General features: G+C 44.0%; 2 protein-coding genes and 3 long non-coding RNA genes across 5 annotated transcripts in view; 3 read left to right on the top strand and 2 right to left on the bottom strand.

The window, feature by feature from the left end:
• The window catches only part of mylkb (myosin light chain kinase b), a 35,014-nt gene extending 32,209 nt beyond the window's left edge, over positions 1-2,805 (top strand). The window contains exons 13-17 of the mRNA XM_074658039.1: positions 76-199; positions 891-981; positions 1,082-1,210; positions 1,697-1,809; positions 2,333-2,805. Of these exons, the coding sequence (XP_074514140.1) occupies positions 76-199; positions 891-981; positions 1,082-1,210; positions 1,697-1,809; positions 2,333-2,458 (583 nt within the window). The 3' untranslated portion in view covers positions 2,459-2,805. The remainder of the gene's footprint in view (positions 1-75; positions 200-890; positions 982-1,081; positions 1,211-1,696; positions 1,810-2,332) is intronic.
• A 1,592-nt stretch (positions 2,806-4,397) lies between these two features.
• On the top strand, positions 4,398-5,064 carry LOC141782025 (uncharacterized). Its single transcript, XR_012597013.1, has 3 exons — positions 4,398-4,433; positions 4,635-4,848; positions 4,986-5,064. It is a non-coding gene; the product is annotated as an uncharacterized LOC141782025 (long non-coding RNA).
• A 2,312-nt stretch (positions 5,065-7,376) lies between these two features.
• ube2g2 (ubiquitin-conjugating enzyme E2G 2 (UBC7 homolog, yeast)) lies at positions 7,377-20,034 on the top strand. Its single transcript, XM_074658038.1, has 6 exons — positions 7,377-7,555; positions 8,718-8,753; positions 9,690-9,735; positions 13,232-13,350; positions 14,592-14,732; positions 18,799-20,034. The coding sequence occupies exons 1-6, from the start codon at positions 7,513-7,515 to the stop codon at positions 18,909-18,911; spliced, it is 498 nt and encodes a 165-aa protein (XP_074514139.1). The 5' UTR covers positions 7,377-7,512; the 3' UTR covers positions 18,912-20,034.
• Positions 14,745-15,587, bottom strand: LOC141782022 (uncharacterized). The gene is made up of 3 exons (XR_012597011.1): positions 15,546-15,587; positions 14,960-15,169; positions 14,745-14,917 (listed from the first exon to the last, which is right to left on the bottom strand). It is a non-coding gene; the product is annotated as an uncharacterized LOC141782022 (long non-coding RNA).
• Positions 15,891-17,287, bottom strand: LOC141782023 (uncharacterized). Its single transcript, XR_012597012.1, has 3 exons — positions 17,264-17,287; positions 16,470-16,553; positions 15,891-16,049 (listed from the first exon to the last, which is right to left on the bottom strand). It is a non-coding gene; the product is annotated as an uncharacterized LOC141782023 (long non-coding RNA).
• Positions 20,035-22,480: the final 2,446 nt, after the last annotated feature.

Raw genomic sequence — 22,480 nt, 5'->3', positions numbered from 1 at the left:
CATCAAACCTCACTGTGTGTGTGTGTGTGTGTGTGTGTGTGTGTGTGTGTGTGTGTGTGTGTGTGTGTGTGTCAGGGCTCGGCTCACCTGTGCTCAGTGTTATGAACACACCTGGCTGAAGCAGGACACCAACACCATGAAGGCCAAGAAGCTCTCCAAGGAGAGGATGAAGAAGTACATCCTGAGGAGGAAATGGCAGGTAAACAACAACAACAACAACAACAACAACATGAAGACAGAGACATGACAGCGTATTTACAACGTGACGCAGCGTATTTACAACATGATGCAGCGTATTTACAACATGACACAGCGTATTTACAACATGATGCAGCGTATTTACAACATGACACAGCGTATTTACAACATGATGCAGCGTATTTACAACATGACACAGCGTATTTACAACATGACGCAGCGTATTTACAACATGATGCAGCGTATTTACAACATGACACAGCGTATTTACAACATGATGCAGCGTATTTACAACATGACGCAGGATATTTACAACATGACGCAGCATATTTACAACATGACGGAGGATATTTACACCATGACGCAGCATATTTACAACATGACGGAGGATATTTACAACATGACGCAGCGTATTTACAACATGACGGAGGATATTTACACCATGACGCAGCGTATTTACAACGTGACGCAGCGTATTTACAACGTGACGCAGCGTATTTACAACGTGACGCAGCATATTTACAACATGACCCAGCGTATTTACAACATGACGCAGCGTATTTACAACAGTTATACTCTCACAGGGTGACAGAGTAGAATAATACAGCCTCCTGGTAGTTAGTTAGTTAGGAGTTATTAAATCATTAACTGTACAGGAAGTGACGATGTGACTCTTTCTTCTTCCGTGGTAGAAAACGGGTCACGCTGTTCGAGCCATCGGCAGACTGTCGTCCATGGCCATGATGGCCGGAGTCAGCGCCAAGAAGGGCTCGCCCACCGAAGGTAGAGGCTGAAGGAGACGACTGCTGGTGTTCTGGTAGGAGTGTGCTGTTGTGTAGTGGACTGACGGTGTGTGTGTGTGTGTGTGTGTGTGTGCGTTCAGAGGATAACCAGTTCCTGGAGTGTTTGGAGTACGAGCAGAAGACGGAGTGTAAGCCGACGTTCAGCTCGGTCATCAAAGACGTGGAGGTGGTGGAGGGCAGCGCCGCTCGCTTCGACTGCAAGATCGAAGGTACGAGACCATAGCTGTCAGCTGACCGTCGGGTCGGTACAGATTCTTATAAAGTCAGGTCTTAATTGTATTATAGCCGAATGATGGTCTAACTCTCCAACCGATGGTTCACAAGATGTATTTATTCCATACCCAACCCTGACCCCGACCCTGACCCAACCCTGACCCCGACCCCGACCCTGACCCAACCCTGACCCCGACCCCGACCCCGACCCCGACCCAACCCTGACCCCGACCCCGACCCCGACCCCGACCCTGACCCAACCCTGACCCCGACCCCGACCCCGACCCCGACCCTGACCTGACCCTGACCCGACCCTGTTCCTTCCATCAGTATCTGTTAAACTAAGCTGAAACATGTTGACTGTCGACCACATCTCCTGGCGTTGTCATGGAGATGGTTTGGTTGGACTTTGGATACCATGGTAACAGGTGGTGATGTGGTTGAAAGCTCTTTAAAGGAGGAGGTGGTCTGTGTGTCTCCAGGTTACCCCGATCCGGAGGTGGTTTGGTACAAAGACGAGCAGCCGATCAAAGAGACCCGACACTTCCAGATCGACTACGACGAAGAAGGAAACTGTAGTCTGGTCATTTCAGAGGTCAGAGGTCAACTCATGTATTATCATTCAGTCTATCTGCTGTGTGTCACCGTGACCTTCTGACCTTCAAAACGTACAGGCTTCATCCACCATCTAGATGTCAAAACAGGGACTGTCAAAGTTAACACGATAATAAGACGTTAACGCAAACTCGTTTTAACGCCACTAATTTATTTAACGCATTAACACAACTTGTAATATCGATCTTTATCTTCAGCATATTTACAACATGACGCAGCATATTTACAACATGACGCAGCATATTAACAACATGACGCAGCATATTAACAACATGACACAGCATATTCACTACATGACACAGCATATTAACAACATGACGCAGCATATTTACAACATGACGCAGCATATTCACTACATGACGCAGCATATTTACAACATGATGCAGCATATCTACAACATGACGCAGCATATTTACAACATGACGCAGCATATTTAGAATGTGACGCAGCATATTTACAACATGATGACAGAGATCGTGATATTTGCTGATATAAACCTGCAGGTGTCGGGTGACGACGACGCCAAGTACACGGTGAAGGCGGTCAACAGTCTGGGGGAGGCGACCTGCACCGCCGAGCTGCTGGTGGAGGTGATGGCCGGGGAGGAAGAGGAGGAGGAGGAGGAATAAAGCAGTGTTGGTCTGGACTCCCACAGGAAGAGGAGGAGGAGGAGGAGGAGGAGGAGGAGGAGGACGACGACGACGAGGACAATTCACCTACAAATAACAGATTGTGATTGGAGGAGCAGGTGGGCGGGGTTTCACCATGCTGTGTGCTAAACCCCGCCCACCTGACACCTGGAGAACAGAAGCCCCGCCCCTCTCAGGTTAGCCTCTGTTCATTGGTGGGTTTCCTCTCTCAGTTTATTCTTTCTTAAAGTCGTATAAATGAAACAGGATACTCGGGTTATCTGTCCATTCTCAGATCTAATCTAAATATCATCATTAAATATCAGAACTAAATCAATGAAAATTATTTAATGTTGAATAAACAATAATAATAATAATAATAAAAGCACTGCTGGAGCTAAACAGGAAGAACGAATACGGTCGCTTTCGAACAGGAAGTGAGCCGATGAGGTGAATATCTGAGAATATGGATCAATAATCCCAGTATCATCTTTCAGCTGTGAACCGTTCTGAGGAAACACATGGATGAAGAGTCGCTAGCTGAACACACCTGAAGTCCTGAAGTGCACGCTAATGCTAACGCTAACGAAATGTGAACCCGTTCAGCTCCAGCTCAAAGGCTCATGGGAGTTGTAGTCATCGGAGGGTGTGGGACTCTCTGTATGAACCAGACCATGATAGAAGTCCTGAATGGGAAGCAGACCTGCTCCCTGTGGGAGGCCAGGTGAGGAAGAGGATGGTACGATGAAGCACAGCTTTCTATTCACACAGTTATCTCACCGTCTCAACGACACAACGTCTCCCTGTGAGGACAGGTAGAGGACGCTAACGAGCTAAACGTCTCCCTGTGAGGACAGGTAGAGGACAGATAACGAGCTAAACGTCTCCCTGTGAGGACAGGTAGAGGACAGATAACGAGCTAAACGTCTCCCTGTGAGGACAGGTAGAGGACAGATAACGAGCTAAACGTCTCCCTGTGAGGACAGGTAGAGGACGCTAACGAGCTAAACGTCTCCCTGTGAGGACAGGTAGAGGACAGATAACGAGCTAAACGTCTCCCTGTGAGGACAGGTAGAGGACAGGTAGAGGACAGGTAGAGGACAGATAACGAGCTAAACGTCTCACTGTGAGGACAGGTAGAGGACGCTAACGAGCTAAACGTCTCACTGTGAGGACAGGTAGAGGACGCTAACGAGCTAAACGTCTCCCTGTGAGGACAGGTAGAGGACGCTAACGAGCTAAACGTCTCCCTGTGAGGACAGGTAGAGGACGCTAACGAGCTAAACGTCTCCCTGTGAGGACAGGTAGAGGACGCTAACGAGCTAAACGTCTCCCTGTGAGGACAGGTAGAGGACAGATAACGAGCTAAACGTCTCCCTGTGAGGACAGGTAGAGGACAGATAACGAGCTAAACGTCTCACTGTGAGGACAGGTAGAGGACGCTAACGAGCTAAACGTCTCCCTGTGAGGACAGGTAGAGGACAGGTAGAGGACAGGTAGAGGACAGATAACGAGCTAAACGTCTCACTGTGAGGACAGGTAGAGGACGCTAACAAGCTAAACGTCTCCCTGTGAGGACAGGTAGAGGACGCTAACGAGCTAAACGTCTCCCTGTGAGGACAGGTAGAGGACGCTAACGAGCTAAACGTCTCCCTGTGAGGACAGGTAGAGGACAGATAACGAGCTAAACGTCTCCCTGTGAGGACAGGTAGAGGACAGATAACGAGCTAAACGTCTCCCTGTGAGGACAGGTAGAGGACAGATAACGAGCTAAACGTCTCCCTGTGAGGACAGGTAGAGGACGCTAACGAGCTAAACGTCTCCCTGTGAGGACAGGTAGAGGACAGATAACGAGCTAAACGTCTCCCTGTTAGGACAGGTAGAGGACAGATAACGAGCTAAACGTCTCCCTGTGAGGACAGGTAGAGGACAGGTAGAGGACGCTAACGAGCTAAACGTCTCCCTGTGAGGACAGGTAGAGGACAGGTAGAGGACGCTAACGAGCTAAACGTCTCCCTGTGAGGACAGGTAGAGGACGCTAACGAGCTAAACGTCTCACTGTGAGGACAGGTAGAGGACGCTAACGAGCTAAACGTCTCACTGTGAGGACAGGTAGAGGACGCTAACGAGCTAAACGTCTCACTGTGAGGACAGGTAGAGGACAGGTAGAGGACAGGTAGAGGACGCTAACGAGCTAAACGTCTCCCTGTGAGGACAGGTAGAGGACAGATAACGAGCTAAACGTCTCCCTGTGAGGACAGGTAGAGGACAGATAACGAGCTAAACGTCTCCCTGTGAGGACAGGTAGAGGACAGATAACGAGCTAAACGTCTCCCTGTGAGGACAGGTAGAGGACAGATAACGAGCTAAACGTCTCCCTGTGAGGACAGGTAGAGGACGCTAACGAGCTAAACGTCTCACTGTGAGGACAGGTAGAGGACGCTAACGAGCTAAACGTCTCCCTGTGAGGACAGGTAGAGGACGCTAACGAGCTAAACGTCTCACTGTGAGGACAGGTAGAGGACAGGTAGAGGACAGATAACGGCGTTAGTTCTGTACACAATGAAGAAGTCTTCACTAGTTAGCTTGGTAGCTAACGCTAGTTAGCTTGGTAGGTAACGTTAGTTAGCTTGGTAGCTAACGCTAGTTAGCTTGGTAGCTAACGCTAGTTTCATTATGCATTTTATTTATGAGCAGTATTTTGAGTAACGTTTCGCGTCCTCCATGTTCGTCTCTGATTCTTCTTCTACGCTGTGAAGCAGCGTAAAGTTGCGTAACGGTTAGGACACCGAGGAGTGATGACATTTACTTCGCCACAAGGATTTATGGGTAATGTAGTCTTAGACGTTCAGACAGTTTTGTGTCGTTGAGCTCTGAGCTGCTAAATCAACCCAGGTGCCTTTAATGCTCCCGTGAGTGAACTGTGTGAATATCTATCTATATGTATAAACAGTCTATGTATAGATGAGGCTGAGGGACGCAGCATGGTGACGGTGATGATGATAACATCTGTTAGTTCCCCTCTCTGCATCTGATGTGTTGATCTGACAGATGTTGGATGTTTGTTTCTTTGAGCACTTTTTTCTCGTCTTGTTTTTATTATTTTGACTTCGACGGCGGTTTGTAGCTCAGAGACGTCTTCCCGCCAACGTCACCGCGGCCTTACGCCGTTCGCCTTAAAGCACCACGGTGACACCTTTAATGACGCGGACACGTGAAGGAGACACTTTTTTACTGTTGAGTCACGAGGACGTCGCGTTGGACAAACTTTATATGGATTTTATATTTTAGAGATATTAAAGGAACTCTTCTGATCTGGCTCAAAGTGAAACACGTTTTCTGAAAACAATAATAAATATTGGTGACCTTTGACCCCTCCTGTTTGTGTTCACGCTGATGTCGAAGTCGTATCTTGATTTGATTTGTTTGCCACATTCCAGCTGTGTGTTTGAGCTTTACATCATTTATTTAAGGGTGTCCAACCAGAGGAACTCGTTCACAGGTGTGTGTGTGTGTTTCAGTGTGTAGACCTGTTGTGTGTTTTGCTGCTTGTTTGTTTCATTTTAAGAATGTTTTTATTTTTAGACTTTATTTAATGCACAGATTCATAATAATTCTGATATTATCATTTGGAGATCTTCACTTAAAGTGTCACCGTTGTTCATCTGAACCGGCCGTGGACTCGCTCCAGACCGGTGCTTTCTATTAGATGGATGTAGATTATACTTCTCTCATTTTTATAAATATATATCGAGTTTGATGAACTGCAGATGAAATGTATGAGAACACTACGACTGTAGTTCCTCACAGATACCAAATAAACCATCACAAAACCACACGGCTGCTGAGTGACTGATGTTCCAACAGACATGATGAAGATGATGAGGAGGAGGTTAGATATCCATTAGACAGTCTACACTCTGACTGATGTTCCAACAGACATGATGAAGATGATGAGGAGGAGGTTAGATATCCATTAGACAGTCTACACTCTGACTGATGTTCCAACAGACATGATGAAGATGATGAGGAGGATGAGGAGGAGGAGTTTAAAGACGCTGTGTCACCGCCGGATCCCAGAGATTCAGTCTGTAGCGCTTAATAACATAAATATATAAAGATAAATAAATAAATTATAAGAGGTATATTAAACTGAAATAAGAATAGAATAATAAATTAATTTTAAAAGATAGAAAACAAATATTTATGTTAAAGTGAAGACATGAATAAATGTTGGTGAACTTTATTAAATTCAGTGGTTAGTATCAAATGTCCAGTAAACAAACAGTTGATAAAACGGTATAATAATGATAATAATAATGATGATAATCATAATAATAATAACAATAATAATAATAAAAATGATGATAATAATAATAATAATAATAATAAAAATGATGATAATAATAATAATAATAACAATAATAATAATAAAAATGATGATAATAATAATAATAATAATAATAATAATGATAAAAATGATGATAATAATAATAATAATAATGATGATAATCATAATAATAATAACAATAACAATAATAAAAATGATGATAATAATAATAATGATAAAAATGATGATAATAATAATGATAATGATAATAATAATCATAATAATCATAATAATCATAATAAAAGTTTATTTATAGAGCACTTGACTGGTGATTAGTATACAGGGACATTCTTCATAATCAGTACTTTTACTTTTGATACTTTGAGTTCATCCAGCTGATAATACTGTTGTTCTTGTACATCAGTAAAAGAGTATTTCACAGTATATCAGAATCAGAATCATATATATATATATATATATATGACCAGCAGGGGGCGCTGTGGCGGAGAGGACTCTACCAGACCAGCAGGGGGCGCTGTGGCGGAGAGGACTCTACCAGACCAGCAGGGGGCGCTGTGGCGGAGAGGACAGCCGGAAGCGGTGGCTCGGTAGCAGCAGTGCTCTGGTGACTGAGAGCAGAGGAGTGTTATTGGTGTTATTGGTGTTATTGGTGTTGTTGTTGTTCAGAGTTCTAACCGTTAGTCGGTTAATCGGTTAATCGGTGATGGCCGGTACCGCGCTGAAGAGACTGATGGCGGAGTATAAACGTGAGTTAACGGACCTTCATATGACGAGACATGAACTTAGTAACGGACTGATAGAGTCAGCTAACAGCTAACAGCTAACAGGCTAACAGCTAACAGGCTAACAGCTAACAGGCTAACAGCTAACAGGCTAACAGCTAACAGGCTAACAGCTATCAGGCTAACAGCTAACAGGCTAACAGCTAACAGGCTAAGCTAACAGGCTAAGCTAACTCGTTATGAAAGTCAACATGTAGCACACAGAGTTCAGTTCTCTGTTATTGTGCTGCAATAAAGCTCAGAGAGGACTATCTGTCAGATCACAGGTTAGTAAACTGGTTCATCAGGAGAACACTGAGCTACAGTCAGGTTCATCAGGAGAACACTGAGCTACAGTCTGGTTCATCAGGAGAACACTGAGCTACAGTCAGGTTCATCAGGAGAACACTGAGCTACAGTCTGGTTCATCAGGAGAACACTGAGCTACAGTCTGGTTCATCAGGAGAACACTGAGCTACAGTCAGGTTCATCAGGAGAACACTGAGCTACAGTCTGGTTCATCAGGAGAACACTGAGCTACAGTCTGGTTCATCAGGAGAACACTGAGCTACAGTCAGGTTCATCAGGAGAACACTGAGCTACAGTCTGGTTCATCAGGAGAACACTGAGCTACAGTCAGGTTCATCAGGAGAACACTGAGCTACAGTCTGGTTCATCAGGAGAACACTGAGCTACAGTCAGGTTCATCAGGAGAACACTGAGCTACAGTCAGGTTCATCAGGAGAACACTGAGCTACAGTCAGGTTCATCAGGAGAACACTGAGCTACAGTCAGGTTCATCAGGAGAACACTGAGCTACAGCTGGTTAACATGGTTAACTTTACTGTTCTATTCATATCTATATTCATCTTTAGTCCTGTTTGAACATATCACAGTTAAGAGAAGCTTTATATTAATAAACTGGGTTTGGTGGATTATCTCTCTGATGTATCAATGCTAATGGTGATGCTAATGCTAATGGTCATTGTATTCTACACGGTTGAAAAGCCTGTTTATTGACCTTCATAATGACGTCACACCTCTAAGCATCATGTATTTGTGGGATGAGCAGCACAGCTGATGATGTGGGGAGCGACGAAGAACAATGTTCCAAACCTGAATCTAACCTGTGTGTCTGTGTTTCCAGAGCTGACTCTGAACCCACCTGAGGGGATCGTTGCAGGTGAGACAGAACAGTTGTTAATGTGTGTTTTACCTTCAGATCACTCTATTATTATCATTATCAATTCATTTATTCATGATTATTATTTTCTCCATTAATAGAACAACTGAAGTGTAAATCTCTTGTTTGATCTGAGTGAGTTTCAGTTTACTGAGAAATGAAACAGATCAAAACAGTAAATCCTCAGATAGAGAAGCTGAACTGATCAATCTGGTGCAGATGATCAAACAGCTGGATTATTGATCCAGTTATCAAACGTCACCTGTCTGCAGCGTTATATTATTAATATAATATGACTTACTTTAGTGTTTCACACAGAAACAACAGGAACTATACGTATTTAGACAAAGAAAGAAAGTGGAATAAAAATAATCAACTTATATTTCTAATAAAAAATAAAATTTAAATAAATTTATAATAAAAAGCAAAGAAAGAAAATTAAAACAAGAAAACAAAAATATAAGAAATATTTTTAAAGTAGGTATTTATTATAAAATCTGAAATAAAAATAATAAACTAACAAATATTTGAAATGTATATTATAAAATTGAACAGATGAAGTAGTAAATCAAAATGATTGAAACTGGATCAATAATGTAAGAAGAACTTGTATCTGTATTTAAATATAGTGGAGTAGTAGAAAATGGAAATACTCCAGTAAAGTACCAGTATGTGTAGATTGTACTAAAGTGCACTGCTTGAGTAGATGTACTAGGTTACTGGTGGTTGGGTGGATCCGGACATATTTGGGGTGTTGTGAAGTCTTTGGGGACCAGACTGAAGATGTTGGTGACCATGTAGAAAGAGAAACAGGAAGTAGCTGTAGTAACAGGAAGTAGCCGTAGTAACCGGAAGTAGCCATAGTAACCAGATAAACAGGAAGTAGCTGTAGTAACAGGAAGTAGCCGTAGTAACGTTGGGTGTTGGTGTCTGCAGGTCCAGCCAATGAGGAGAACTTCTTTGAGTGGGAGGCTCTCATCATGTGAGTACACATCTACAGGATCTACTCTGTACTATGTATACATGTTGTATCTGTCTGTGGTCCCCCAGAGCTACGATAGTCCATCATCTCCGTCCAGGGACCAGAGACCACAGACTGTCTGTGGTCCCCCAGAGCTACGATAGTCCATCATCTCCGTCCAGGGACCAGAGACCACAGACTGTCTGTGGTCCCCCAGAGCTACGATAGTCCATCATCTCCGTCCAGGGACCAGAGACCACAGACTGTCTGTTTATTGATATTAAATCAGTTATTATTTTGGGTTCCTAGCTCGGCAGAGACGTGTGGCTGCTTGATCCAGTCAGTGTGATGTCACTGTGTGTGAATACAGTTTGGTTTTCTGACGTATCTATGACTTCACCAACATGTACAGAGCAGCAACAGAGGTTATTTGTTGGTATCCATGGAGACGAGCTCCCCTCCTCTCAGAGCGTCTAGAGAGAATGAACCCAGATGATACCAGTGGTCCAACTCGCAAGAGTAAATCTCTTCCCTCTTCTCTCTGAACACAGTTACAGTTGTATTCCAGCTGTTATAACTAAAGAAAACAACTAAAACATGATCGGTATCGTCCGACAGCTCATCAACCATCAGCAGTCAGGATCAGACTAACAAACAGGATCAGGACTCTATCAACCATCAGCAGTCAGGATCAGACTAACAGACAGGATCAGGACTCTATCAACCATCAGCAGTCAGGATCAGACTAACAAACAGGATCAGGACTCTATCAACCATCAGCAGTCAGGATCAGACTAACAAACAGGATCAGGACTCTATCAACCATCAGCAGTCAGGATCAGACTAACAAACAGGATCAGGACTCTATCAACCATCAGCAGTCAGGATCAGACTAACAAACAGGATCAGGACTCTATCAACCATCAGCAGTCAGGATCAGACTAACAAACAGGATCAGGACTCTATCAACCATCAGCAGTCAGGATCAGACTAACAAACAGGATCAGGACTCTATCAACCATCAGCAGTCAGGATCAGACTAACAAACAGGATCAGGACTCTATCAACCATCAGCAGTCAGGATCAGACTAACAAACAGGATCAGGACTCTATCAACCATCAGCAGTCAGGATCAGACTAACAGACAGGATCAGGACTCTATCAACCATCAGCAGTCAAGATCAGACTAACAGACAGGATCAGGACTCTATCAACCATCAGCAGTCAGGATCAGACTAACAAACAGGATCAGGACTCTATCAACCATCAGCAGTCAGGATCAGACTAACAAACAGGATCAGGACTCTATCAACCATCAGCAGTCAGGATCAGACTAACAAACAGGATCAGGACTCTATCAACCATCAGCAGTCAGGATCAGACTAACAGACGTGATCAGGACTCTATCAACCATCAGCAGTCAGGATCAGACTAACAGACAGGATCAGGACTCTATCAACCATCAGCAGTCAGGATCAGACTAACAAACAGGATCAGGACTCTATCAACCATCAGCAGTCAGGATCAGACTAACAAACAGGATCAGGACTCTATCAACCATCAGCAGTCAGGATCAGACTAACAAACAGGATCAGGACTCTATCAACCATCAGCAGTCAAGATCAGACTAACAGACAGGATCAGGACTCTATCAACCATCAGCAGTCAGGATCAGACTAACAGACGTGATCAGGACTCTATCAACCATCAGCAGTCAGGATCAGACTAACAAACAGGATCAGGACTCTATGAACCATCAGCAGTCAGGATCAGACTAACAGACGTGATCAGGACTCTATCAACCATCAGCAGTCAGGATCAGACTAACAAACAGGATCAGGACTCTATCAACCATCAGCAGTCAGGATCAGACTAACAGACGTGATCAGGACTCTATGAACCATCAGCAGTCAGGATCAGACTAACAAACAGGATCAGGACTCTATCAACCATCAGCAGTCAGGATCAAACTAACAAACAGGATCAGGACTCTATCAACCATCAGCAGTCAAGATCAGACTAACAGACAGGATCAGGACTCTATGAACCATCAGCAGTCAAGATCAGACTAACAAACAGGATCAGGACTCTATCAACCATCAGCAGTCAGGATCAGACTAACAAACAGGATCAGGACTCTATCAACCATCAGCAGTCAGGATCAGACTAACAAACAGGATCAGGGTGTCTCTACTCTATCACTCATGACTTTAACAGTTTAAAGTGTGGATCTTCTTCTGAACCTCTTCTTCAGATCAGACAGTCAGGTTTCACTAATACTGAAGCTGATGGAAGCAGAACAGACTGCCTCTCTGTTTTATATGTTCTATATGTCAATGTGTGTTCAATAGTCTTCTAAAACAGAGACTAGATAGAATAAACCAACAGAATCACCAAACAGGATGGATATTATATTATATTATATTATATTTATTATATTATATTATATTATATGATCAGGTGTGATGGTTGATGTGACCAGCAGGTGCTGCTGCTGCCTCACTAACCAACACTGAGCTCACTCTGTTTCTGACATTATCTACAGTCTGTTGATGGTTATTCATTTATATTTATTGTTAATATTTATCCCGTCAAATACCAGAAATGAATCTCGTTAGTTCCTGGAGTCCAAAGAGATTCTTCAGACATTTAATTCGTTCATTTAATGTAAATGTTGTCTTGAAACAAATAAATAAGATCCTCACAAAGGAGCCCTAAATCACCCTAAAGGACTGTTAGAACCTCTTACGATCCCTAGAACCTTCTAAAAGTAAGCTAGAACTTCCTTAAAGACTGCTAGAACCTCTGTAAGGAACCCTAGATCCTCACAAAGGGGCACTAAATCATCCTAAAGGACTGCTAGAACCTCTTACGATCCCTAGAACCTTCTAAAGGTAAGCTAGAACTTCCTAAAGGACTGCTAGAACCTCTTACCTGGCCACTAAATTCTCTTGAAGGACCACTAGGACTCCCTAAACAACCACTAGAACCCAACATGTCATGTATTACTAAGGTGTTGTTCTTTAAGGCTCAGTAGAACCTCCTAAAGAACCACTAGAACACAACATGCCCTGTATTACTAAGGTGTTGTTCTTTAAGGCTCAGTAGAACCTCCTAAAGAACCACTAGAACACAACATGCCCTGTATTACTAAGGTGTTGTTCTTTAAGGCTCAGTAGAACCTCCTAAAGAACCACTAGAACACAACATGTCATGTATTACTAAGGTGTTGTTCTTTAAGGCTCAGTAGAACCTCCTAAAGAACCACTAGAACACAACATGCCCTGTATTACTAAGGTGTTGTTCTTTAAGGCTCAGTAGAACCTCCTAAAGAACCACTAGAACACAACATGCCCTGTATTACTTAGGTGTTGACCTTTAACCTCCTAAAGAACCCGAGTCAGGCTCTGATTGATACCACTGTTGTTCTGTCTTTCTGCTGTTCTCCCGTGCTCCAGCTGAGGTTCTGTGCTGAGAGAACCCACAGTGTTCTAACCGGTGGTTCTGTGTGTTTCAGGGGTCCTCAGGACACGTGTTTTGAAGGCGGCGTGTTCCCTGCCGTCCTCAGCTTCCCGTCTGATTATCCTCTCAGTCCTCCCAAGATGAGGTTCACCTGCGACATGTTCCACCCCAACAGTGAGTTAAACATCATGTGACGTCTCCGTGGCAACACAAACCCGCTGACTCTCCGTGTTCCGCTGTAAACCCGTCATTTGACCTGTCGGGACACGCCGCGCTCCTCCGTTAGCACGCCGTTAGCATGTCGTTAGCATGCTGTCATTAGCGCTGTGATTAGTAGACTGCAGCCTGAGCGATGATGTCACAGCAGGGAGACGCAGTCTGAGCACGCTCCCTACTGATTAGAGGACGGGACACTCGCTGGTGACCCGTCATCATCATCATCATCATCATCACACAGACACGCCAGCATGGCCGTGAGCTGAACTTCCTGTAGCGTCTGATCCTCCATCAACAAACCACAGCAGATAAAGATGAAACACATGAAGAAGAAACACTGAGCAGAGTCTGAACAACACAGCACAGCACAGCACTATCCCCGGGTCTCACATATACACAACTAAAGGACTAAAGAACCGGCAGCAGGTTGACGGTTCCATTCCCACAGATTATACAATATTAATATAACATAAATGTTATTATTATAATTATATTATATTAATATAAGATAAATAAAAGTGTCTTAACCTTTTTAAAAAAGCCCTCAATCTTCAGAGAAGTCTTCAAAAACTGTCTCCACTTTCAAAAAAGTCCTCCCAGTAAACACCTTAACCACACTAAAGCATCTGGAAAAAACACCTGGACTTTCAACATAAAAGCGTCTGGACTTTCAACATAAAAGCGTCTGGACTTTCAGCGCAAAAGCGTCTGGACTTTCAACGCAAAAGCGTCTGGACTTTCAGCGCAAAAGCGTCTGGACTTTCAGCGTAAAAGCGTCTGGACTTTCAACATAAAAGCGTCTGGACTTTCAGCGCAGAAGCGTCTGAACTTTCAGCGCAGAAGCGTCTGAACTTTCAGCGCAGAAGCGTCTGAACTTTCAGCGCAAAAGCGTCTGGACTTTCAGCACAAAAGCGTCTGAACTTTCAGCGCAAAAGCGTCTGGACTTTCAGCACAAAAGCGTCTGAACTTTCAGCGCAAAAGCGTCTGGACTTTCAGCACAAAAGCGTCTGGACTTTCAGCGCAGAAGCGTCTGGACTTTCAACGTAAAAGTGTCTGGACTTTCAACGTAAAAGCGTCTGGACCTTCAACGTAAAAGTAAAAGCGTCTCGACTTTCAATCGTTGAACCTTTTTTCAGGTGTGTTAGTCAGATGTGACCTCATGCTCTGATACTAACTCGTTCCTCCTCCTCCTCCTGTAGTCTATCCAGATGGGAGGGTGTGTATCTCCATCCTTCATGCTCCAGGTGATGATCCGATGGGATATGAGAGCAGCGCTGAGAGATGGAGTCCAGTTCAGAGTGTTGAGAAGATCCTGCTGTCTGTGGTCAGCATGTTAGCAGGTAGGACACATTCACACCTGTCTGTAGTCAGCATGTTAGCAGGTAGGACACATTCACACCTGTCTGTGGTCAGCATGTTAGCAGGTAGGACACATTCACACCTGTCTGTAGTCAGCATGTTAGCAGGTAGGACACATTCACACCTGTCTGTGGTCAGCATGTTAGCAGGTAGGACACATTCACACCTGTCTGTAGTCAGCATGTTAGCAGGTAGGGCACATTCACACCTGTCTCTGGTCAGCATGTTAGCAGGTAGGACACATTCACACCTGTCTCTGGTCAGCATGTTAGCAGGTAGGACACATTCACACCTGTCTGTAGTCAGCATGTTAGCAGGTAGGACACATTCACACCTGTCTCTGGTCAGCATGTTAGCAGGTAGGACACATTCACACCTGTCTCTGGTCAGCATGTTAGCAGGTAGGACACATTCACACCTGTCTGGTCAGCATGTTAGCAGGTAGGACACATTCACACCTGTCTGTAGTCAACATGTTAGCAGGTAGGACACATTCACACCTGTCTATAGTCAGCATGTTAGCAGGTAGGACACATTCACACCTGTCTGTAGTCAGCATGTTAGCAGGTAGGACACATTCACACCTGTCTGTAGTCAGCATGTTAGCAGGTAGGACACATTCACACCTGTCTGTAGTCAGCATGTTAGCAGGTAGGACACATTCACACCTGTCTGTAGTCAACATGTTAGCAGGTAGGACACATTCACACCTGTCTGTAGTCAGCATGTAAGCAGGTAGGACACATTCACACCTGTCTGTAGTCAGCATGTTAGCAGGTAGGACACATTCACACCTGTCTGTGGTCAGCATGTTAGCAGGTAGGACACATTCACACCTGTCTGTAGTCAACATGTTAGCAGGTAGGACACATTCACACCTGTCTGTAGTCAGCATGTTAGCAGGTAGGACACATTCACACCTGTCTGTAGTCAGCATGTTAGCAGGTAGGACACATTCACACCTGTCTGTAGTCAACATGTTAGCAGGTAGGACACATTCACACATGTCTGTAGTCAACATGTTAGCAGGTAGGACACATTCCCACCTGTCTGTAGTCAGCATGTTAGCAGGTAGGACACATTCACACCTGTCTGTGGTCAGCATGTTAGCAGGTAGGACACATTCACACCTGTCTGTAGTCAGCATGTTAGCAGGTAGGACACATTCACACCTGTCTGTAGTCAGCATGTTAGCAGGTAGGACACATTCACACCTGTCTCTGGTCAGCATGTTAGCAGGTAGGACACATTCACACCTGTCTCTGGTCAGCATGTTAGCAGGTAGGACACATTCACACCTGTCTGTAGTCAGCATGTTAGCAGGTAGGACACATTCACACCTGTCTGTAGTCAGCATGTTAGCCGGTAGGACACATTCACACCTGTCTGTAGTCAGCATGTTAGCAGGTAGGACACATTCACACCTGTCTGTGGTCAGTATGTTAGCAGGTAGGACACATTCACACCTGTCTGTAGTCAACATGTAAGCAGGTAGGACACATTCACACCTGTCTGTAGTCAGCATGTTAGCAGGTAGGACACATTCACACCTGTCTGTAGTCAGCATGTTAGCAGGTAGGACACATTCACACCTGTCTGTGGTCAACATGTTAGCAGGTAGGACACATTCACACCTGTCTGTAGTCAGCATGTTAGCAGGTAGGACACATTCACACCTGTCTGTAGTCAACATGTTAGCAGGTAGGACACATTCACACCTGTCTCTGGTCAGCATGTTAGCAGGTAGGACACATTCACACCTGTCTGTAGTCAGCATGTTAGCAGGTAGGACACATTCACACCTGTCTGTAGTCAACATGTTAGCAGGTAGGACACATTCACACCTGTCTGTAGTCAGCATGTTAGCAGGTAGGACACATTCACACCTGTCTGTAGTCAGCATGTTAGCAGGTAGGACACATTCACACCTGTCTGTAGTCAGCATGTTAGCAGGTAGGACACATTCACACCTGTCTGTGGTCAACATGTTAGCAGGTAGGACACATTCACACCTGTCTGTAGTCAGCATGTTAGCAGGTAGGACACATTCACACCTGTCTGTAGTCAGCATGTTAGCAGGTAGGACACATTCACACCTGTCTGTAGTCAGCATGTTAGCAGGTAGGACACATTCACACCTGTCTGTGGTCAACATGTTAGAAGGTAGGACACATTCACACCTGTCTGGTCAACATGTTAGCAGGTAGGACACATTCACACCTGTCTGTAGTCAGCATGTTAGCAGGTAGGACACATTCACACCTGTCTGTAGTCAGCATGTTAGCAGGTAGGACACATTCACACCTGTCTGTAGTCAGCATGTTAGCAGGTAGGACACATTCACACCTGTCTAGTCAGCATGTTAGCCGGTAGGACACATTCACACCTGTCTGTAGTCAGCATGTTAGCCGGTAGGACACATTCACACCTGTCTGTAGTCAACATGTTAGCAGGTAGGACACATTCACACCTGTCTGTAGTCAACATGTTAGCAGGTAGGACACATTCACACCTGTCTCTGGTCAGCATGTTAGCAGGTAGGACACATTCACACCTGTCTGTAGTCAGCATGTTAGCAGGTAGGACACATTCACACCTGTCTGTAGTCAGCATGTTAGCCGGTAGGACACATTCACACCTGTCTGTAGTCAGCATGTTAGCAGGTAGGACACATTCACACCTGTCTGTAGTCAGCATGTTAGCAGGTAGGACACATTCACACCTGTCTGTGGTCAACATGTTAGCAGGTAGGACACATTCACACCTGTCTGTGGTCAACATGTTAGCAGGTAGGACACATTCACACCTGTCTGTAGTCAGCATGTTAGCAGGTAGGACACATTCACACCTGTCTGTAGTCAGCATGTTAGCTGGTAGGACACATTCACACCTGTCTGTAGTCAGCATGTTAGCAGGTAGGACACATTCACACCTGTCTGTAGTCAGCATGTTAGCCGGTAGGACACATTCACACCTGTCTGTGGTCAGCATGTTAGCCGGTAGGACACATTCACACCTGTCTGTAGTCAACATGTTAGCAGGTAGGACACATTCACACCTGTCTCTGGTCAGCATGTTAGCCGGTAGGACACATTCACACCTGTCTGTAGTCAACATGTTAGCAGGTAGGACACATTCACACCTGTCTCTGGTCAGCATGTTAGCCGGTAGGACACATTCACACCTGTCTGTAGTCAGCATGTAAGCAGGTAGGACACATTCACACCTGTCTGTAGTCAGCATGTAAGCAGGTAGGACACATTCACACCTGTCTGTAGTCAGCATGTTAGCCGGTAGGACACATTCACACCTGTCTGTAGTCAGCATGTTAGCAGGTAGGACACATTCACACCTGTCTCTGGTCAGCATGTTAGCCGGTAGGACACATTCACACCTGTCTGTGGTCAGCATGTTATACAGATACGTAGCATACAGTAGTGCACCGTTTCCATGGTTACCACACACAGCGCCTGGCGTTTACTCACGGATCACAGCGAGGACGCTCCCCGTCTGAGAAGACCTCAATGTACAAACAATCAGACAGAACCAGAACCAGAACCGGACCGGTCTACTTTCAGCCTGCATAGAGCTGCAGTACAGAGACATAGAACTCCACTAATACTGGAGATACAACACTGACTCTCTCGTTTCCTCTCTTGTTTCCTCCCTCATTTCCTCCCTCTTGTTTCCTTCCTCTGGTTCCCTCCCTCGTTTCCTCCCTCTTGTTTCCTTCCTCTGGTTTCCTCCCTCTTGTTTCCTTCCTCTGGTTTCCTCCCTGGTTCCCTCCCTGGTTTCCTCCCTGGTTTCCTCCCTGGTTCCCTCCCTGGTTCCCTCCCTGGTTTCCTCCCTCTTGTTTCCTTCCTCTGGTTTCCTCCCTGGTTCCCTCCCTGGTTCCCTCCCTGGTTCCCTCCCTGGTTTCCTCCCTGGTTTCCTCCCTGGTTCCCTCCCTGGTTCCCTCCCTGGTTTCCTCCCTGGTTTCCTCCCTGGTTTCCTCCCTGGTTCCCTCCCTGGTTTCCTCCCTGGTTCCCTCCCTTCCTCTCCTCTCAGAGCCTAATGATGAGAGTGGAGCTAACGTGGACGCCTCTAAAATGTGGCGTGAGGACAGAGAGCAGTTCTACAAACTGGCCCAGAAGATCGTACGGAAGTCTCTGGGTCTGTAGAGACGCCGGCGGTGGTGGCGGCGGTGGCGCCCGGCGCTCTCTGTGTGTGTGTGGCCATCTTTAAACCTGCAGCATCGATGAACGCCTGAATGAAGATGTGAGCGTCTTCCCGTCACCATGGAAACCAATAACCCACACACACACACACACACACACACACACACACACACAGAGCGCTGCTGAGACGGACTGATCAATAAACGGATGGACGGATCAATACACAATCTATACAACCTGTCAACTAGAGTCATGTGACCTTTATCACAGTGACATCATCAGCAGCCGCCGCGTGGACCGCTTCACACCGACAGCAGCAGCAACATGATTATTATTATTATAATAATAATCTATAATGCATGCATTAACACAGGTCACAGACAAACACTGATAATCTATAGCAACAATCAATAGTTAAGTTCTGTTAAGTTTATATAAATATATATATTTATACATAAACATATAAAAATATATAAGTATATATATTTATATATAAAACTAATCAGATAAATGGAGCAATAAAGATAGAATGTGAACTGTTAGTGAAGGTGTGACGTTCTTCATCACGGTCTTCATCACGGGAACAGATTCAGTATTTAAGTAGAAACGTGCCTTTATTTTGAAAGTCCTGCAGCGGCGGCCTGAAGGAAGGAAGTGAGTTAAGATGAATGATAACCCTTTCACAATAAAGGTTTATGAGACAGACAGTCAGTAAGAACAGGTTAGAATAATGAATCTGACGGAGAGAACACAGTTAATGAACTAAAGGTGAAGACGAGGTGATGAAGACGGAGAGACTGATTGGACTTTATATTGATGATGAAGATAATTGATCAGATGTTTCCTGCTGCTGTTGGTCTGATGAGCCTCGGCTGGTTTTATTCTCTGAGACGACGTGATGATGATGAAGATGGTGAGGAGGGCGTCTCTCAGTTGGACTTGATGCACTTTATCTAGAGGACGCTGGAGGACGAGCTCCGGCTGCTCTGTCCTTGTTATATTTTATAGAGACGCCGCTGGACGTTCTTCTTCTTCTTCGTTGGTTTTAACGTCCAGACGGACGACGGAGAGATGCTTTTAATTTGTCTTTTAATTTGAAAGAAAAAATAAAGTGATGGAAGAAAAACAGACGTCTGTGTTTTAATGTTTCTGTTTGAGATTCTCAGCTTCATGTAGTAGAAGTACATCAGTATTCTCAGCTTCATGTAGTAGAAGTACATCAGTATTCTCAGCTTCATGTAGTAGAAGTACATCAGTATTCTCAGCTTCATGTAGTAGAAGTACATCAGTATTCTCAGCTTCATGTAGTAAAGGTACATCAGTATTCTCAGCTTCATGTAGTAGAAGTACAGCAGTATTCTCAGCTTCATGTAGTAGAAGTACAGTAGTATTCTCAGCTTCATGTAGTAAAGGTACATCAGTATTCTCAGTTTCATGTAGTAGAAGTACATCAGTATTCTCAGCTTCATGTAGTAGAAGTACATCAGTATTCTCAGCTTCATGTAGTAAAGGTACATCAGTATTCTCAGCTTCATGTAGTAGAAGTACAGCAGTATTCTAAGCTTCATGTAGTAGAAGTACAGCAGTATTCTCAGTTTCATGTAGTAGAAGTACATCAGTATTCTCAGCTTCATGTAGTAGAAGTACAGCAGTATTCTCAGCTTCATGTAGTAGAAGTACATCAGTATTCTCAGCTTCATGTAGTAAAGGTACATTAGTATTCTCAGCTTCATGTAGTAAAGGTACATCAGTATTCTCAGCTTCATGTAGTAGAAGTACAGCAGTATTCTCAGCTTCATGTAGTAAAGGTACATCAGTATTCTCAGCTTCATGTAGTAGAAGTACATCAGTATTCTCAGCTTCATGTAGTAAAGGTACATCAGTATTCTCAGCTTCATGTAGTAAAGGTACATCAGTATTCTCAGCTTCATGTAGTAGAAGTACAGCAGTATTCTCAGCTTCATGTAGTAAAGGTACATCAGTATTCTCAGCTTCATGTAGTAAAGGTACATCAGTATTCTCAGCTTCATGTAGTAAAGGTACATAAGTATTCTCAGCTTCATGTAGTAAAGGTACATCAGTATTCTCAGCTTCATGTAGTAGAAGTACATCAGTATTCTCAGCTTCATGTAGTAAAGGTACATCAGTATTCTCAGCTTCATGTAGTAGAAGTACATCAGTATTCTCAGCTTCATGTAGTAGAAGTACATCAGTATTCTCAGCTTCATGTAGTAGAAGTACAGCAGTATTCTCAGCTTCATGTAGTAAAGGTACATCAGTATTCTCAGCTTCATGTAGTAAAGGTACATCAGTATTCTCAGCTTCATGTAGTAGAAGTACATGAGTATTCTCAGCTTCATGTAGTAAAGGTACATCAGTATTCTCAGCTTCATGTAGTAAAGGTACATCAGTATTCTCAGCTTCATGTAGTAGAAGTACATCAGTATTCTCAGCTTCATGTAGTAGAAGTACAGCAGTATTCTCAGCTTCATGTAGTAGAAGTACAGCAGTATTCTCAGCTTCATGTAGTAGAAGTACAGCAGTATTCTCAGCTTCATGTAGTAAAGGTACATCAGTATTCTCAGCTTCATGTAGTAAAGGTACATCAGTATTCTCAGTTTCATGTAGTAGAAGTACATCAGTATTCTCAGCTTCATGTAGTAAAGGTACATCAGTATTCTCAGCTTGATGTAGTAGAAGTACAGCAGTATTCTCAGCTTCATGTAGTAGAAGTACATCAGTATTCTCAGCTTCATGTAGTAGAAGTACATCAGTATTCTCAGCTTCATGTAGTAAAGGTACATCAGTATTCTCAGCTTCATGTAGTAGAAGTACATCAGTATTCTCAGCTTCATGTAGTAGAAGTACAGCAGTATTCTCAGCTTCATGTAGTAAAGGTACATCAGTATTCTCAACTTCATGTAGTAAAGGTACATCAGTATTCTCAGCTTCATGTAGTAAAGGTACAGCAGTATTCTCAGCTTCATGTAGTAAAGGTACATCAGTATTCTCAGCTTCATGTAGTAAAGGTACATCAGTATTCTCAGCTTCATGTAGTAAAGGTACATCAGTATTCTCAGCTTAATGTAGTAAAGGTACATCAGTATTCTCAGCTTCATGTAGTAAAGGTACATCAGTATTCTCAGCTTCATGTAGTAAAGGTACATCAGTATTCTCAGCTTCATGTAGTAAAGGTACAGCAGTATTCTCAGCTTCATGTAGTAAAGGTACATCAGTATTCTCAGCTTCATGTAGTAGAAGTACATCAGTATTCTCAGCTTCATGTAGTAAAGGTACATCAGTATTCTCAGCTTCATGTAGTAGAAGTACATCAGTATTCTCAGCTTCATGTAGTAAAGGTACATCAGTATTCTCAGCTTCATGTAGTAAAGGTACATCAGTATTCTCAGCTTCATGTAGTAGAAGTACATCAGTATTCTCAGCTTCATGTAGTAAAGGTACATCAGTATTCTCAGCTTCATGTAGTAGAAGTACATCAGTATTCTCAGCTTCATGTAGTAGAAGTACAGCAGTATTCTCAGCTTCATGTAGTAGAAGTACAGCAGTATTCT

This window comes from Sebastes fasciatus, chromosome 14 (genome assembly GCF_043250625.1).
Source record: "Sebastes fasciatus isolate fSebFas1 chromosome 14, fSebFas1.pri, whole genome shotgun sequence".
In the NCBI taxonomy this organism is placed as follows: domain Eukaryota; kingdom Metazoa; phylum Chordata; class Actinopteri; order Perciformes; family Sebastidae; genus Sebastes; species Sebastes fasciatus.
The sequence above is the reverse complement of the archived record's forward strand: the minus strand, read 5'-3'. Positions and strand labels throughout refer to the sequence as shown.

Coding starts and splice junctions, on each gene's coding strand:
- ube2g2 (XM_074658038.1), top strand. CDS start 7,513: ATGGCCGGTACCGCGCTGAAGAGACTGATGGCGGAGTATAAAC. Junction 8,754..9,689: donor ACCTGAGGGGATCGTTGCAG/GTGAGACAGAAC, acceptor TGGTGTCTGCAG/GTCCAGCCAATGAGGAGAAC. Junction 9,736..13,231: donor GAGTGGGAGGCTCTCATCAT/GTGAGTACACAT, acceptor TGTGTGTTTCAG/GGGTCCTCAGGACACGTGTT.